At 39.9% G+C, this 17,670-nt stretch overlaps 1 protein-coding gene across 1 annotated transcript in view; it reads left to right on the plus strand.

Moving 5' to 3' along the window:
• The window catches only part of RORB (RAR related orphan receptor B), a 59,681-nt gene extending 42,326 nt beyond the window's left edge, over positions 1-17,355 (plus strand). Inside the window, exons 4-9 of the mRNA XM_065406253.1 lie at positions 3,112-3,233; positions 5,834-5,966; positions 9,657-9,764; positions 11,114-11,224; positions 15,519-15,631; positions 17,200-17,355. Of these exons, the coding sequence (XP_065262325.1) occupies positions 3,112-3,233; positions 5,834-5,966; positions 9,657-9,764; positions 11,114-11,224; positions 15,519-15,631; positions 17,200-17,355 (743 nt within the window). The remainder of the gene's footprint in view (positions 1-3,111; positions 3,234-5,833; positions 5,967-9,656; positions 9,765-11,113; positions 11,225-15,518; positions 15,632-17,199) is intronic.
• Positions 17,356-17,670: the final 315 nt, after the last annotated feature.

The following is a 17,670-nucleotide window of genomic DNA, read 5'->3' on the forward strand; positions in this document are numbered from 1 at the left end:
TGCAAGTTTAAATTATTTTTCCATTATCAGATATTTTGATTAAAAAAAACATAAAAGTTCCTATGACTGCACTTCAGTTCCATCTGGTTAAATCCTCCTCAGCGTAAACACTCCCTTCAGCTTGAGCTTAATTTCTGCAGTCAGGTGTGCTATGGTTCAATATGTTTCCAGCAAACATCATATACTTCATTCTCATTACCTTAATATTAATGTATTCAGTGTTATATCTTAATGACAACAAGGGCTGAACATATATTCATAGGAGTTAGGAAAGTTCAGAGTTCAGGCTGAAACTCCCTCCTTAACTCACCCCCATCACATCCAGACATTGCTGGAGTTTAAATTCAGTGATTGATCTTTTAGCCTGGACTGCATCTGCTGCAACACAGAGATATATTTGAGTGAGTTAAATAAGGATTAAATGGAAGCCTGCTAGTTTTTAGTGATAACTCCATTTGGGATTCTTTTTAACCATAATCTAAAGCATTTTTACATGGTTGTGCTTTGAGATTATTTATGAGCAGAGCAATCTTTCAGATTTGTGTTATTATAAAAATTATAAAATTGTTTTCTTTGAATCACTTTTTTTAAAAAAAAGAATCAACCTTCTCTGATTCCCTTAAGAGAGGGGAAGAGACAATAAAATCTTTAGCGCTTGCCACACCCTTAGCAAATAATTTTCAGTCCTGAAAAATGCCCTGGAGATTTTGGGAGGCATATTTTATAAATTCTTATTTTCATAGTCTTGCTTCAGCTAAGTTAACATCATTTTAACATGAAACCAGAAATTTGGGGCAAATTCTTCCCTGTCTTACACTGTATACTGCCCAGTGGTTGGACAGAACTGGGCCTCCTTGTTCATGGAGCTATTTTTTCCATGTGGCATGTAGGAATCTTTTAGCATCTTGTTTATTAAGTTGTGTGTGTGTGTGTGTGTGTGTGTGTGTGTGTGTGTGTGTGTGTGTGTGTGTGTGTGTGTGTGTGTGTGTGTGTGTGTAAAATACAAGCACATATATTATGTATAAGTATTATACATATTGTATACACACACATTTATATATTTTATATAATGGTCAAACTGTTTATTGACTCTCCATTTAAAAGTGGTTTAGAAAGAGTTAAATGATTAGTAAATGTTATAAACATATTATAGACATGAGTAAGTAATTCTAGTCTGGTTTATTTTTAAGTTTAATTTATATTAGATTAATTCATTGTTGAACCTGACCAAAGAGTATGTGAAATTTTTTCTAACATCTTGGTTGTACAGCAACAGCAAATGGACTGTGCAATTTCTTGGGAAATGATAAATGTTCTTGTGCTGGATTCTGCTTTGATCCAGTGTAAATCCACAGTAACTCAGCTGAAGTCAGTGAAGTAGCTCTGAATTACACATGTAAATAAGAGGAGAATTTTTTTTCCACTCAGTTATAATTTGAATTTGGAGATTGAATTAACCTGAAATATTTAAATTGAGCCTGCTAGGCTTTGTCTAATTTCTGGGTAAAATCATGATAACAAGTCAATTTTCATATGGTTTCCTTCTAAAACTATAAATGGGATCCACCTCCTCTCCCCCAGAACACTACCTGAACAAGCCAGGACTGACGGTCTGCTTTAACCCACTCCACAGCTGCTAGGCACCCAGATCACTTCATGCTAGTAAAACTACTGCTTTTGCCATGACAGATTTAAGTGGAGGAAAGTGGTTTCCCTTCCACTCATAGTATGTACAAGAGATGGGTGCATTGAGACCTGCCGTTAATCTGTATGATGATTTTAGCCCAAGTCCCTGACTTATCTGCTGTCGTTCTCTTACTTTCCTGTATCTTCTCTACTCCCTTCCCAGGCTTTTCTTTTTCATCCCTTTCTCCGAGCATGACCAGATATACAGTAGGTTATTCGTGACACAAAATAGGGCAGCCTGGTACCCTGGGACAAAGGTTCCACCTCTCCCTCCTGGACAATAATATGGTATAGACCCTACGCAGTCACTAATGTGCCCTTTTGTTGTTATTACTAGATCTGGGTAAAAGATTTTGGCTGCAACTCTTTTTCACAGCAACATACAAATTCACATTGACCAAATCATATTTGTGAGTTCATGTTGATTTTGGTGAATTGCTTCCATTTAAAAAAAGGAAACCTCAAAATGAAATATTTTGATTTTGGGATTAGAGTCACAGGGGGAGTTAAGCACCATTCACAAAGTGGTTGTGGCTCCCTATCCCCTAACTCCCTATCCCCTAACAACCCAGTGGTTAGGATGCTCACCTGTTAAATGGGAGACCTAGGTTCAAATCCTTGCTTCAGAGCAGGGACTTGAACCCAAATCTCCTCCCTTCCATATGAGTGTGCTAGCCATCAAACCATTGAGGTGTGGGGTCTCTCTTAATCTCTCTTGTTGCAGTTGTTCCACTTTGTATAAATAATTATATATTAATTGGGCCAGAGAGAGAGTGAGAAAATGACTCTGTAGCCTGGTGGTTAGGGAACTCATCTGGGAGGGAGAACACCTGGATTTCAGTCCCTGCTCCAGTGAATAATTAATTATTTAGACCAAGTGGAACAGCTGCAACAAGAGAGATTGAGAGTGATGTAGACAATGATGAAGAAGCTATGCTGTTCCTGGTCCTCCTCGCTCCCATGCCCAAGTCTGGCTACAGCACCTTGAATGTACTGCCTCTTTCTGAGGAATACATTGTCATTTGTGTATGAGGTTTTGCTGCTGCTGCTCCATTTCAAAATCCATTTGAAAATACCATCCTGGGTTTCTAAAAATGTGTGCCTATCCAGATACAGATAAAACTTTCATTTTCAATTTTAACTGGGTATATTTTCACCCAAAGGCTGGCTATTTTTAATTTTGTAATCCACAACCAAGCAAATTTCCTGTGGCTTTGGATTTAATAAGGAACATTTCCACAGCGCAAACAATAACTAGATAAATACGAAAACATTTCACATTGATAAATGTGACATTGTCCAGTCTCCTATGCCATAAAATATACTGTTATCTACTGATCATCCCCCCCAACATTGATGTCTTCAAAATTTTGCTATTGCAGATTACTATTCATTATGACTTTCTGCTTTCCCCCCATTTCTTAGATCGAATTGCACAGAATATCATTAAGTCCCATTTGGAGACGTGTCAATATACAATGGATGAACTACACCAGCTAGCATGGCAGACCCACACATATGAAGAAATTAAAGTATACCAGAGCAAGGTACAATACCCTACCACTCCTTCTCTTGCTTCGCCGTCTCCTTGCAATTCAGTGCAGTATATTTGGCAAGGACTTGTTGATCAATACCAAGTTAAGCTTTAAACCTTTGGGTGGGAAATAGCAGTTTGATATTAGAAGAACTTGGCAACTGAAGATGTGAGAATGGCATTTTAAAATAGAAATAACAGCTTGTTTGTGTGTTTGCTAGTAGCATAATGTCAGGGCAAAGGAAATGGTGATAAAATCAGCCTCCCATATTAATTATTTGTTTCCATGGGCCTGATCTTTTCCCAAAACTCCAGTTGATTTCAATGGGAGCAGGATTGGACTCCATATGTTGGAAGAGTTTTTTCAAAACAGAAAATAGATTTGTTTAACATATTTATGACAACTGTTAAAACTGTCCCCATTTTCATGTGGAAAAATGAATGTTTTTTATTGTAAGGAAAGTAAATGTCCATCACCTGTCGACAGTAGATAATGCAGAATTTAACACACTCTGTAAAGTGTGGTAATACTGTTGAAAAGTGGCTGTAAAAATGACTTCATTTGGTTGTATATTTATTCTCCCCCTATGATTCCTATATCAAATTCGTTCAGAATATTTCTCCCACTTGCAGCTCTTCAAATTCAGCCTAGGCAGTGGAAATCAAGCTGAGTTCTGCTTTCTTTCATTTTCACCAATAATAATGATTCAGCAATCAGAATTTAGACAAAGCAGAATAGAGTTCAGTTTGCTCTGTTGGCTCCCCAGTGATGATCGAAGTTGAAACTCACCTGTGGCAGATGTAGTCCAAAGATACATTTGTGTGCGCACATATACACACACAAAGGTGATAAATTGAACAAGAAGGTCCCAATTTTATGCGGTCATTGTTCTGACTGTAATTACACTTCAGTGGTTTTGAAAAGGTTTTTGAACCCAGCAGAAATGTTCAACAAGATGACTAAATAGCATTAGTCTATTTCCTTTGCTAGCAATATATTTGCATATTTACATTGCCTAGTTGTCATTAATTTATATCTATCTCTAGAAAGAGATAGATAGATAGATAGATTCATAAAAGGACTTAGGCACCTAACTGCCACTTTAGGTGCCTAAATCCCAGAATCAGGCCCTATTAGGCTTCACAGAACCCCCAATTCAACTCCCCCCTCCACCTGAGGAATAGAAGGCATTTGAACAGGGGCCTGTCATCTCTCTGGTGTCTGCTCTAAACAGTAGGCTATAGGATATTCTGATGTAGGGCTTCTTCAGTCTCTCATGCTGAAGCTGTTCCACTGTGGATAAACAATTTAAAAAGTCATTAGAGCAGGGGGACTGGATCCTGGGTCTCTCACACATGATTACTCTAACCAGCAGGCTACAGAGTCATTCTAGTGCTTTTGCGCTTTCTATCCTCTCTGCCCCCATGATTCCTTCATTATGCATCCACAATGCAATAGCTTTGAAAGGGGAGACTGAGAATCTCAAACAGAGGGAGGCTCCTATCTCCAAGAGAGGGGCAGGGCTTAGCACACATCCCTTGGCTAGGCACCTCCCATTGGCTAGCTTAGTCAAGAATTCCACTCTGAGGCGCCTAACTCCCCCTGTTCATTATATAAGGAGACTAACTGCTGAACTCAGGCTTTGTGAACCCCAGGGATTTTCTAGGCACCTGAAAGATAGGTGTGGCAACAGTCAACATCACCACTCCTCTGTTACTTTTTTAAATCTAGCCCATATATATATTACACAAAAAACTATGTTTAAACATTACAAAGGTTGCCAAGTCAAGCACTCAAAAGTTAGGAAATGCTAGCTTTAAGTCTGTGCAATCTTAATTCACCTCCCTCCCTTGTATGACTTTATTACGATACAGTCTTTACCTACATGCTCAAATACTATTTCTTTCCACAGGAGCTTGACAAATCCAGTGCACAGAATGACAGTGCTTTCTAAATGAGCATCTATTCAATATTTTCTTTTCTCCTCCTCGTTCAATGTGCAGCCCACATCTTGTTTACTGCACTCTAGCCAAACCTTGCTCTGAAAAGAGAACTATTAATTTCTTCATGAGCTTTTCTATGGTTCTCCTCACTATAGTCTCAGAGGGCTTCACATATATTAATGAATTTATTTTCACAACATCCCTGTCAGGTGAGGGGGTGTTATCCCCATTGTATAGATGAGGAACTGAGGCACAGTGAGATTGTCAAAAGTACCAGATTTCAAGTCCTTCCTCCAAAGCATGGAGGCACTAAAGCTTAGGGTGTAAAAAGAAATTTTACGTGAGCAAAACAATGTATTTGTCACTAGCCTTGTTCTTGTAAATGCCTGACATGATTTGGCTGAATTTTTCCAAACCATTTTCAGCCAGAGGCAGACACCCAGCATGGAAAATTTCAGCCCAAACAGTTAAAGTTTAGCAACGTTATAAGCAACTGAAAATAGGGTCTTATAATGAGAAGAGTCAGGCAACCTTGATTGTAAGTGGCGCTACCAGTTCTATTATAAAATCTAAATTACACACTTTGTGTGACACAGCATTGTGTTGTTTTGCCTCTGAACATTATGTTTGCTTACTGCTTTATTTTTTATTGCATATTTCCTTTGGAAGGCAAGAGAAGCATTGTGGCAGCAGTGTGCCATCCAGATCACTCATGCTATTCAGTACGTAGTGGAGTTTGCAAAGCGGATAACAGGCTTCATGGAGCTCTGTCAAAATGATCAAATTCTACTCCTTAAATCAGGTGAGTGGTTTAGTCAGTCATTCTCTCTTCAAATAACCTTACTTCTCCCCATCACAACCTTCCCTCCCCACACACGTAAACCCTACATGATCTTCTGCGTTAATAACATTCAGGGCCGGCGCAACCCATTAGGCGACCTAGGCGGTCGCCTAGGGCACTACAATTTGTGGGGCGGCGACCGCGGCGGTATTTCGGCGGCGGGACCTTCCGCTGCCTCTGTGGGGGGCGGCATTTCAGGGTGGGACCTTCCGCCGCCTAGGGCAGCAGAAAAGCTGGCGGCGCTCCTGATAACATTCATGTCTTCAGATCCCATTCCCTCTAAAGTCAATTGTGCTTTTCATTTACAGAAAAACTTACTGTTAATTGCAGAAGCCACAGTTTGACACGCAGTGTAAGGTATTATTGAGCTGAGCTGGTTGAATCACCAACTGCTGCCCCTAAAACGGCCACTTGATTTTAGTGAATCAAATCCACGCTAACTGGACCCTGCCTCTCTAGTCAACTCTAATCATTTTAATGATGCTACAGCAATACCTATAATCTTATGTCAGTACTTAGTAAGAGAAATCCCTGCTGGCAATAATTAATACTGGAGTGAGCGTGGTTGGATTGTGGCAGCATGCATTGACACTGTTGTGTGTGTGTGCATTGTGGTGTATGTGGGGGGAGGGGTAGTTTTTCTGTCATGTCACACAGCAATTCCTGCCATTCTTTTAGAATAATCATTTTAAGATGCACTCTGATGACATTTAGTTGTTAGGAATTGTGACCTTGCAATAACTCCATGTCACTCAGTAGGACAAAATGGTATTATCAAACAAGCTGCTACTGGTTATTAACTACATTACCCTGTACTATCCTGGTCCCTGGATCTGGCAGAGGCTGGGATGTAGCATGAGACAGTTTCTTTGAGCTAGAGAAGTGCCTTGTGTCTTTCAATAGAGAACTCTCAGGCAATTCTGAAAGAAAGAGTGTGATCCAGTCTTTGCTCAGAAGGATGTGGCTGTAATATGGGACCAAGATGTTGGAGGCAGATGCAAACTGCAGAAAAATAAGAGGACCAGTAGGGCTCCAACAGGAATACAGAAGATCCCCTGGAAAAGAAGGATCTTAGCATGAGAATAATTAATAATATCATTATTAACATTTCAGTTTCTGCATTAAACAACCTTATTCATTTGGCTGGTAAAGCAAAAGAAACAGTAGCGCTTCAAAAAAAGATTCAATGACATTTGGACATAAAATGTATTGTAAGAGAACCCTAATTAGCTGCAGAGTGTATAAACTGCTAAGGTTTCACTGCCCCTCATGCTGCTAATATTGAGCAGAGCTAGCCAGAATTCTGGGATTTTTCCCACAGTTTCCTATAAAAATCCCCCTTTGAATTTTTCCTGTGAGGAAATTCTGGTTTCCCTGTGGTAGAGTTTAAAAATGTGACAAAGTGTTATTTCCCCCCTCACATTCCACACCCTCTGACTGTTTCCCCTCTTTTTCCATTATGAGAAAGAGAGGGAAACCTATGTTTCACACTTTCTTACCGTTTTCCAACTGAAAACATCAAGGAAACAGTGTGGAAAAGTGAGGGGGGGGGACACTTTTTACATTTAAAAGTAGAACTTCCATTTTTAAGCTAATTTACTCTCAGAAAACCCTTTGTTACAGTTTTCAAACTAGCAAACATTGGAAAACTATCAGAAAGTGTGGAAACCCCCATAATTTCTAAATGGAAAAACTTCAAAAATTGCAGGAAAAAATGTTGGGGTGTTTTCCTAATTTTTTTATTTTCATAGAAAAATTTGGGGATGCTTTTTCAAAACCTTTCATTGTAAAAAATGTTTAATGAAACCCTTTAAAAAAACAGCTTGTCATCAGAAAATGTTTGACCAGCTCTACTACTGAAATTAGGGATGGCCTGGCAATTTGCATTGTCCTTAGCAAAAGTGGAGCCCTAAACTGCAGGGAAATGGGACTGGATCGTGAATTGCTTCCCTCTCTGGTTAGTGCCAGAGGCAGAGATTGGAGGGTAAGTTGTCTCCTACTCAGATCCCACAGCTGCAGAGGAGATCTCGCTGTCTTGTGAGTAACCAATTCAGCCAGCCCCAAGGACCATCAAATGTGTAGGTTGTGTTGTGGTGTTTGGGTGGGATTCACAAGGGGGACAGATGCTGCAACACTCCATATTGCAGCACCTAACTTTTAGGTAGAGCTGGGCAAATAATGGATTTTTCAGTTCGCTGACATTTCTGAAAATCAAAACATTAAAAAAAAATTGAAAAATATCAGTGCATCAAAAAATTCTATTTCAGGTCAAACGAAACAAAATCTGAAAATGGATTTTTTTTCTGGCACTTGTGAAGGTGTAGTGGTGGTAGAAGAAACCACCATTACAACTTTTAGCCCAGGGCTTAGAGCAGGGGTCGGCAACGTTTGGCACGCGACTCGCCAGGGTAAGCACCCTGGCGGGCCGGGCCAGTTTATTTACCTGCTGACGCGGCAGGTTCGACCGATCGCGGCCCCCACTGGCCGCGGTTCGCCGTCCCGGGCCAATGGGGGCGGCGGGAAGCCGCGGCCAGCACATCGCTCGCCCACGCCGCTTCTCGCCGCCCCCATTGGCCCGGGATGGCGAACCGCGGCCAGTGGGGGCCGCGATCGGCCGAACCTGCCGCGTCAGCAGGTAAATAAACTGGCCCGGCCCGCCAGGGTGCTTACCCTGGCGAGCCGTGTGCCAAACGTTGCCGACCCCTGGCTTAGAGTATTCATCTGGGATGGGAAGCCCTGCGTTCAACTCCACTTCTGCCTGATATGAAGAAGGGAGTTTAACAGGGGTGTGCTCCAGCCACTGGGCTATGGTATATTATGGGGTAGGGCTCTCTAAATCTCTCCTGTTGAAGTTGATCAACTGTTTACAAATAATTAAATATGAACTGGCATTGCAGGAATGGAGCCTGGGAAACAAAGTGGAACAGCTTCAACAAGAGAGACTGAGAGAGGCCTGTTCCACAATATCCCATAGCCCTGGGGTAAGGGCATTTTTTCTGAGAGATGGGAAACCCAAGTTCAAATCCCTCCGCCACACTAGGTAGAGGGGGAAATTGAACCTGGGTCTCCAATGCCCTGGGGGAGGGCTAAAGGTTATAAGGAGGGGCACAACATCCTCCTCCTGCTGTTTTGTGTGAGTTTCAACATGCTCTGAGCACGTCTACCACATCAATACCCCAAATAGGTGGGGGAATACCTAGGTTTTTAATCCCATCTGGGGTTTAGGCATGAGTTAGACACCAAACTGCTGTGCAGTGTCAGGGTTTAGGCAGGTGTGCACATGCCCCACTGCTGACATTTAGGCACCCTGGGGACTTCAGTAGTGGAAACTTAGGCACCTAGGCCCAGATCTACAAAGATATTTAGGCTCCTAACTTCTATTGAACCCAGTGGAAGTTAGAAACATGAATACCTCTGTGGATCTGGGCCTTAGGGATTTTAGGCACCTACAGGGTTAGGGGGCTGCTAAGCAGGGTGTTGTGAATGCCCCTCCCTGGTAAATCCCACCATTTGTGCCCAAGGTTGTTTCTGTTCATTGGTATTTTGCTAAGAAACTTTTTTGAAATTTAATACATCCTGCTTTCAAAAGTGCCTTGAAACATCCCAGTAACGAAGTGTGTGTAGTTTTCATACTCTTTCCTTGTCCAACAGGCTGCTTGGAAGTGGTTTTGGTGAGAATGTGCCGTGCCTTCAACCCACTCAACAACACTGTTCTGTTTGAAGGAAAGTATGGAGGAATGCAAATGTTCAAAGCTTTGGGTAGGTTTGCCTTTTTTATTTTCAGCCAGTACAATGAGCCAAATTCTGGAGTGAGTGGGAGATTTACTTTTCTAAATGTAACCACCCTCCCAACAAAAAGTCATTAGCAGCTTTTGAATCCTTTACCTTTAGCACCGAAGAACAGAGAACTGCCATTTAAGCTAACAAAGTAACTCCATTAGCTGCTAACAGTAGTAGGCTGTTTTCCTCTAGTAGAAAAGGAGCAATGGGAGGTTTGCAAAATACACTTTGGCAGTGTGCCACATAAGGACTGAGTAAAATATGAATGAAGATTTCAGAATTTGGCCTATAGTGATCCCAACCTCATTTGTGCTTGACATTTGCACTGGTGCGTAATATCAGCCAAAAGAATGCTTTCGAAATTGAAACCTGTGTGGAAGGAAGGTGAATGTTGCAGAAGGGGTAAGTGGATGAAGTCTATTTTTGGCCTCGTGGCTTAGGTAGATGGATGGATGCATGGATCCCACAAAGGTCATGAGGGGCGCACCAAGTATTCAGAGAATACTCTGAACCTTGAGAAAGATTCAGGCGCAGCTCAGGTTCATTCTGATTCCTTTGGTAGAGCAACTGTTTCATTCCTCATCACTATATGTAACATGCATGATGACTGCTACCTTGCTCGTAGTGTTACCTTATAAATGATGTCAGTGTTCTGGTTGTGAGAATAATTAACCTGTTAATCATTCGGCAATCAGGACCAAAGCCAATGAAGGTTTCAATATTGGTAGTATTTAGTATATATTTAGCTCATTGCTAATATATACATCATATATAAACATTCCATGTATGTTTAGCTGATTTTCTTTGTCCCATAGCATGTTTTTCTCCAAACTTCTAAGAAGGCTATCTTATATTGGTATCTGATGGGATGTTGTAGGAGATGACTGTTCTGTATTAGTCAGATTCCTTTTGTAGATGTCATTTTAGTTTCAAAAACAAGATTTTCTTTCATAACGAGAAAGAAAATTCTTGGCTAACATCTCTGAATGACATTGCAAAAGACATTTTTTTTCTTGATTTTTCTTTGGAGTTTTCAGAGACAGAGTGTTTCACATGTTTTACTGGGATTCATTGAAAGTTTTAGTGATATGCAACTGCAAATGCTACTTTTTAAATAGCCTCACTTTCCATGTGAGTGCAAATTCAGTAATCAATGAAAGCGCTGACCTAACCAGAACACTTGCTCACTCACTTGCACTCTTTCTTTCTCTCACTCAGACGCGCACACACACACACACACACTCTTGACATCAAAACAAGCAGTTTTTCAAGGCAGGTTAAGGAGCTGATAAATTTCTAGCATTGACTTTGTTCTCTGTGATCTGTAGGTTCTGATGATCTGGTGAATGAAGCGTTTGACTTTGCAAAGAATTTATGTTCCTTACAGCTGACTGAGGAAGAGATTGCATTGTTTTCGTCTGCTGTTCTGATATCACCAGGTAGTTATCTCCAAGTATTTTGATGAATCCTCTTTTTCACTGCATCCTTGTTCATATTTTTTTGCCTGCATAAACAGCTGTTGTTCCTACTCAAACTGGCACATTAAGTAATTGAAGAATTGTCTGGATTATTCTCTAAAGTTTTCTTTAATACATTATATCGACAGCAGTTAACCTACTGGAAATAGGCTCAGAACAAAATATGGCTACACCAGCCTAAAGAGCCACAGGTAGGCAGATTTATGACCTGCCTGTTATCCAAAACATTCTGGCCAGCTGTTCAGAACCTGAATTGAATGATAGAAAAATAACTGGCTGGATCTGAGCCAAGTATTGTCTCTTCAACATTCAACAGCACTGTCATAAGATGAAAGAAGAAAAATAGGAACACTAGAAAGAGATAGGGGGCCAGATTGTGTGTGATAGGCATAGGTACCGATTGCAAGTGGGGCAGAACAGCATTTCCCCAGGTGGACCTCTGAGAGATATTGTGCCTCAGGGAGGCATATTCCTTCTTGAATTCCAGGAAGCACCGGACCTCAGCTCCTTCCTTCCCACTCTGAGGCAGCAGGCACTCTCATGGTTGGTATAAGGGAACACGCTCTGCCTTTGGTAGAGTATAAGGATGGGACTGTGACTGGCTTCTCATGTGGGATGGGAGCAAGCAGGGCAAGGGCCTTCCCCATACTGTGCACCTATACAAGGGCCAGTCAGAAATACATTTATTGTCATGGGAATATGCTCATTTGCACAAAATACCCATAGTCACACCTATGTGTTTGAAAACACACTGGCTGCATGAATGTCGATGGAAAAGCAGAAAAAATAGGGTTTGGACCATGGGTGATTGGATCAGATCACAAGCTGAATCTAGTGGACAAGTTTTAAAAAGCACCTTAGGGAAAAGCACTTGCCCACTGAACGTTAATGGATATTGTGTGCCTAACTCCTTCATGCCTATAAATTCCCCCTACACAGACACACACACACACAATTCACACAATTCTGCTCCTGGCCTCCTCTAGGTTGCTCTGCCCTTTGTCACATCTGTGGAGGAGATTAATTTAGATACAATTAGACCAGCACAGATGGTGTCAACACGCTTGATATCTTCATAATAACATGTGCTGCAAGGATTCTGGTCCTTGTTATTTCTACAGGAGATTTTGTGTTCTGTAACAGTTTGCTCAGTGTTGGAAGGGATGATCCAGTGAGTACTTGCTGCAGGTTAGTACCATTAGCTTCTTAGATGGCGTCACTGGATGCAAAGCTGCTTTTCCAGGATGTTTTCTTGGCGGGAAAGTTCCTCAGCCACAGGAGAAAGGACAGCAGCAGAGCTGTGAGCAGAATCATACTTCTCCAACCGAGCTTTGTTTTATATTACAAAACCTTCACAATGTGCAGAGGTGGAATCCCTGTGTCTTTGTATTTAAATCTTCATTGAGAGTTGTGTTCCAATTTGATGTCTTACAACAGTGACTTGGAAATATAGGATCTGATCCAAGGCATATTTAAATCAATGGGAAACTTTCCATTAATTTCTGTTGGCTTTGGATCAGGCTAGTACAGCACATCCGTAGAAAAGGTGTGGCAAATGCAGCAGTTGAATGTGTTTGGGAGCTAGAGAAACTTCAGTGAAATCAAATTTCTACCCAATGTTATGCCTCAGGTAATACAGGAAGGAAGAGCAAATTACTTCCACAGGCAGCCAGCAAGGTTTGATAACAAAACACTACCGATAATTCTAAGACTATGGCACCTGCTTTAGGCCTGATCCAAACCCCGCTGAAGTAATGGAAAGATTCCCATTAACTTTAGTTGCTTTTGATGCAGCCTTTTATGAGATGTGCTAAGCTGCAGGGAGATGGTACATAGATATCAAAATACTGATTCATCCCTGTGGTCCTCTAAATACCCCATAGTTTGGAAAGTACCAAATGTTTCTACTTGATACCAGTATTTGCTGTCGACTGAGAATCCCTTGCTCATTTCTATTTTTTCTAAACCATTTGTGGATGCATTTAGTGCTCAAAAAAGTGGGTGACTCAGCCCTGACTTTGAGACAATTAAACTGCAAGCAAGTGTTCTGAAAGCTTCCCCGTTAACTTTGCTAGTGCATTCAGTCCTGCTATACAACAGTCCTACTACAGTACTCAAGTGCTGTGCCTCTCTGGACCAGAAATGGCTGGGTATAGCAAGCTGTTTGGGAGTTGCGTCCTTTAAATAAACAGGAGCAACTATCAAACTCATATTCACTGTGCTCCAACTCGGAATTTCAGTCTGCTCTTCAGAGACACAAGATTAGCTACTGTAATGTCCCATCGTTCTACCTTTCATCTCCTGAATGGGTCTTTCCTGCACACAGACATAAAGACACTTGCATTCGATTTTTCTCTCCCACATCACAAAGAAACAAATCTCAAAGTGAACAGTATGTGCCACTTCTTTCTGCAGTGTGTGTGTTTATGTATGGGGAGGGGTGATATAACAGACAGATGGGTTGAAACACCATGTACAACTATGACATTTTCTTTGTCATGAACTTAACAACTGTTATGCTTTATGCGTAACAGCCCTAATTTGTAGTATTAGACACCGAAATGTAATTCACAAAGACTGTACCAACAACGCTGATTCATTTTTAAACCCATGCTTATTATTGAGAGAGAAATCCTTAGGGAATATCCCTCTGTGATAAATCTGTTTTGCTCCAGTCTGCCACACTGGGCCTTGGTTTAAATCCACTAGAGTGCATGTTTTTATGACAGCATAAAATTTAACACTTAGTATATGAAGTCTGAATATTACTGTATGCTCACTTAGGCAGGTGTTATGTAAGCTATTAGCTAATCTTGTTACTGCTGCTACTGCTGTTACTGAATCCAGTTGCTTACCTTATGTGAACAAGATTCTTTATCTTTCTAACAAGGTTCCTTTCTCTGAGCATCTGTTCAGTGTCTGGAGACCTCAGCTCTGTCTCTTTTCAGCAAAGGCTCAGACTAGTGTGTTCCAAACAGCAATATTTTCATGCTACACCCTTTTCATGCACTTCTCCTCACACAGGACCTGACAAAATGATAGTATCCTGTTAATTATATGTTGAAACATCACTATTATCTGGCCTGTATGATAAATTATATTAATGGTTAGTTTACAATAATCCAATTGGTGCCATTACTTCACTTCTGCCTCTAATTAAAAAAAATAAGCATCTGAATGGGGGAAGGGCTCTTCTGCACCTCCTGGCTCTTCCTGTAAAATTCATCTTCTGCACTAAGATAGGATTTTTCATTTCCTGATGGAAACCCAAAAACTATTTCTAAGATTCAGTCTGAATAGACAGAGAGAGAGAGAGAGAGATTTGCAGCATGATAACAAAAAAAGTTTACTGGTAGAGTAAATGCATTGTATTAATGGACTCAGAATTGAATTAAGATCTGCTGCACTACTTGCCATATGGTTGTTTCAGGAAGCCATGAGTTGGGAGAATATAGATCCTCATCTTTCACTGAAATCAGGGGGAGTTTTGCCTTTGACTTCAGTACAAGCAAGATAGCTTCCAAGCAGCTATTTCTGTAGACATATTCTCCCAGATAATTTAGAGTTTATCTGCTGCCATTTAAAAAGAAGTGCATTTTTTAAATAATTGCACTTCAAGATGTTGCAACAAAAAAATTCATCTAAAGCATTAAGAAACTCTTTTCAAGGAAACTATTTCTGTTCATTCAGACTTAAATGTTGGTCTCAAAATGTTAGCCCAGTTGAGACTCTAGTTTATTTAATTTTTAATTTTTAAATTGTTATATTTTATTACTGTCAAAGCGGTGTGACTACTTTGATCAGTTTGTTTATTCTTTCTGTACTCAATAGACGCTCAGATAGCATTACTTGTATTTCACCTGTGAGATATGAAATAGAGAAATATGAACCAAAAAACAACAGAGAATAAATGAATTGCTTGGACCTTGTTTAATTTTTTTGCAGGAGTTTGTCCATTTTGTCACATCTTTCTCTCGTTTGTCCTTTTTTTAAAGTCCACATAGTCAAGTTCAAACATGTAAAGGCAGTGCATTGGTAGCAAGATGTACTTCATGTCCATGACTTGAGCTCCCAGGTGATCTTATAATAGTTCATAATATTCTGCCTCTGAAATCATGTGTTAATAGCATAGCAGTCCCTCAGCATAATGCAATTATTATTAACCCTTGTCAGCGTGGTATGTGGTGCCTATGTGTGGATGAGCCTTCTTTCCTTGTTCTTGTTGGCTTTAGCCCTTGCCTTTCTTCTTTGTCAGATCGAGCCTGGCTAATAGAACCAAGAAAGGTCCAGAAACTTCAGGAAAAGATTTATTTTGCACTTCAACATGTGATTCAGAAGAACCATCTTGATGATGAGACCTTGGCAAAGGTAGATCCTTTGAACATGCTAGTTCATGACTATATTAACGGAACAAGTGTTCCTAAGATTCAGGAGTGTTGCCAACATGTACATAGCAATTCTATTATAATTCTTCTTATATATTTGATAACCAAAGTAAGGCTTTGATAGAGAATGATTTCAAAGTGGAGGAACAGCAATAGTGCTGCCAAAGGTGAAGTGGTAATTTAGTCATTACCAGATTATCTAATGCAGTATTCAAAATGTAATCTTTTTTTTTAAAGAATTCACTGAGAATGAGAGTCAGAAGACTCTGGAAGATATTAATATAAGAATTCAGAAAGCAAGCTCAGTCTTAATATATTTCCCCACTGAATAAGGGTAAGAAAGAAAGTGTTACCATTTTATAATATTTTGTTTCAGTTGTTCGACTGAGGGGGTAATAAATTCTGGAATTTGTAATCACATAAGGGGAACATAGCATTGAGTTATCCCTGACAGTTCACAGCCATAGATCATTCTGAATAAATCTGGTATTTATTCTTTATTCTATTGGCCAAACTATTTTGCTTCTGAGTTGCTGTAATTGTAATTGTTTAAAAGAGAAATAAAATTTGTAAGACTTGAAGTGAGGATGGTCCCTTCCAGATTTCAGTAGAACTATGACAATAGCTTTGTCAATTGGGTTGGTAAGGCTTCTTACTGAAATGTTCCTATACACATATCTGCTAACACTGGGGGAAAGTGTAGGCGCATTGTTCTAGAATATCAAATGGAGAGTGCATAGTGCATCTGGCCCTCTGCTTTTTTCATGTCCACTGTAAGGATCACAAGGATACTTATTTTGTAATTTTTAGAGATTTCATATCTGTCAAAAATATGTACCACTGTAAAAAAGATATTGAAACTGTCATCAGAAAAGCAAGGCCTAATACTGCAGTCCTGGTAAATAAATAAATAAAACAAAATAAATAAATAAAAAACCTCCCATTAATTTCAGTCAGAGTTTTGCCAGAGGAAGGACTATGAAATGTGTTGCATGCATTACATAAATTGTAAATTCAGAGGAAATGGAGACATTTTAATTAGGTAGGCTCCTCATGTAACTGCACAAAAATCTGCTGCTAGACCAAAAATATGTTACTTTCCACAGGAAATTCTATAGGTTTATGTAGTGGTATTTTGATTCAGTTAACAGTAGCAAGCTATATGCTTAGTTTTTCTAGGGAAAAGAAAGAGAGTTGCTATTCTTTTCCCTGCTACCCTATCTTATTTCCTTCTTTTTCACTCCAACCATTAGTGGTTTTATTTGGTGCTATTATGGGAATGAGACTTCATTAAGGACCACCTCCAATATGCAGCCCTATTTCTTAAATGGCCACTTTAAAGTAACACCAAGGTTTCTAGGACAATTGTGTTTGGCCTTTAATTAAAAGACAGTTTCTTCTAGACAATTTGATATTGCCAGTTGGGGTGGTCATTTTAAACAGGTTTCGCTGTTCTCAGTTACTCTTCCACCCAGCAGGATGCTACCTCTGTTCATTCTGGAAACCCTGCTTTCTTCTAAACACTTTCTTGCTCTTTTTTTTCCCTTACAGTTAGTAGCCAAGATACCAACCATTACTGCACTTTGCAACTTGCATGGAGAGAAACTGCAGGTATTTAAGCAATCTCATCCAGATATAGTGAATACACTGTTTCCTCCATTATACAAGGAGCTTTTCAATCCAGACTCTACCACGGGCTGCAAGTGAAGGGGAAGATAGAATTGTCACATAGTCCTGGAATGCATCACTGTTAAGACAAAAGAAATGTTTTCATGAAGACTTATTAAAAATGTCACTACTGCAACACTAGGAATGTCCTGCACTTAATAGAATTATTTTTCACCGCTACAGTTTGAAGAATGTAAATATGCACCTCTGAGTGGGGCTCTTTTATTCTTGTCTTTCTTTTACTTCTTTTTTTTTTAACTGACCATAAATATACAAATATAGGACACTGGGTGTTACCTTTTTTATTTTATTTTATTGGGGTATGTTTTGGGAGACAACTGTTCATAGAATTTT

Source organism: Emys orbicularis, chromosome 6 (assembly GCF_028017835.1).
Source record: "Emys orbicularis isolate rEmyOrb1 chromosome 6, rEmyOrb1.hap1, whole genome shotgun sequence".
Lineage (NCBI taxonomy): Eukaryota > Metazoa > Chordata > Testudines > Emydidae > Emys > Emys orbicularis.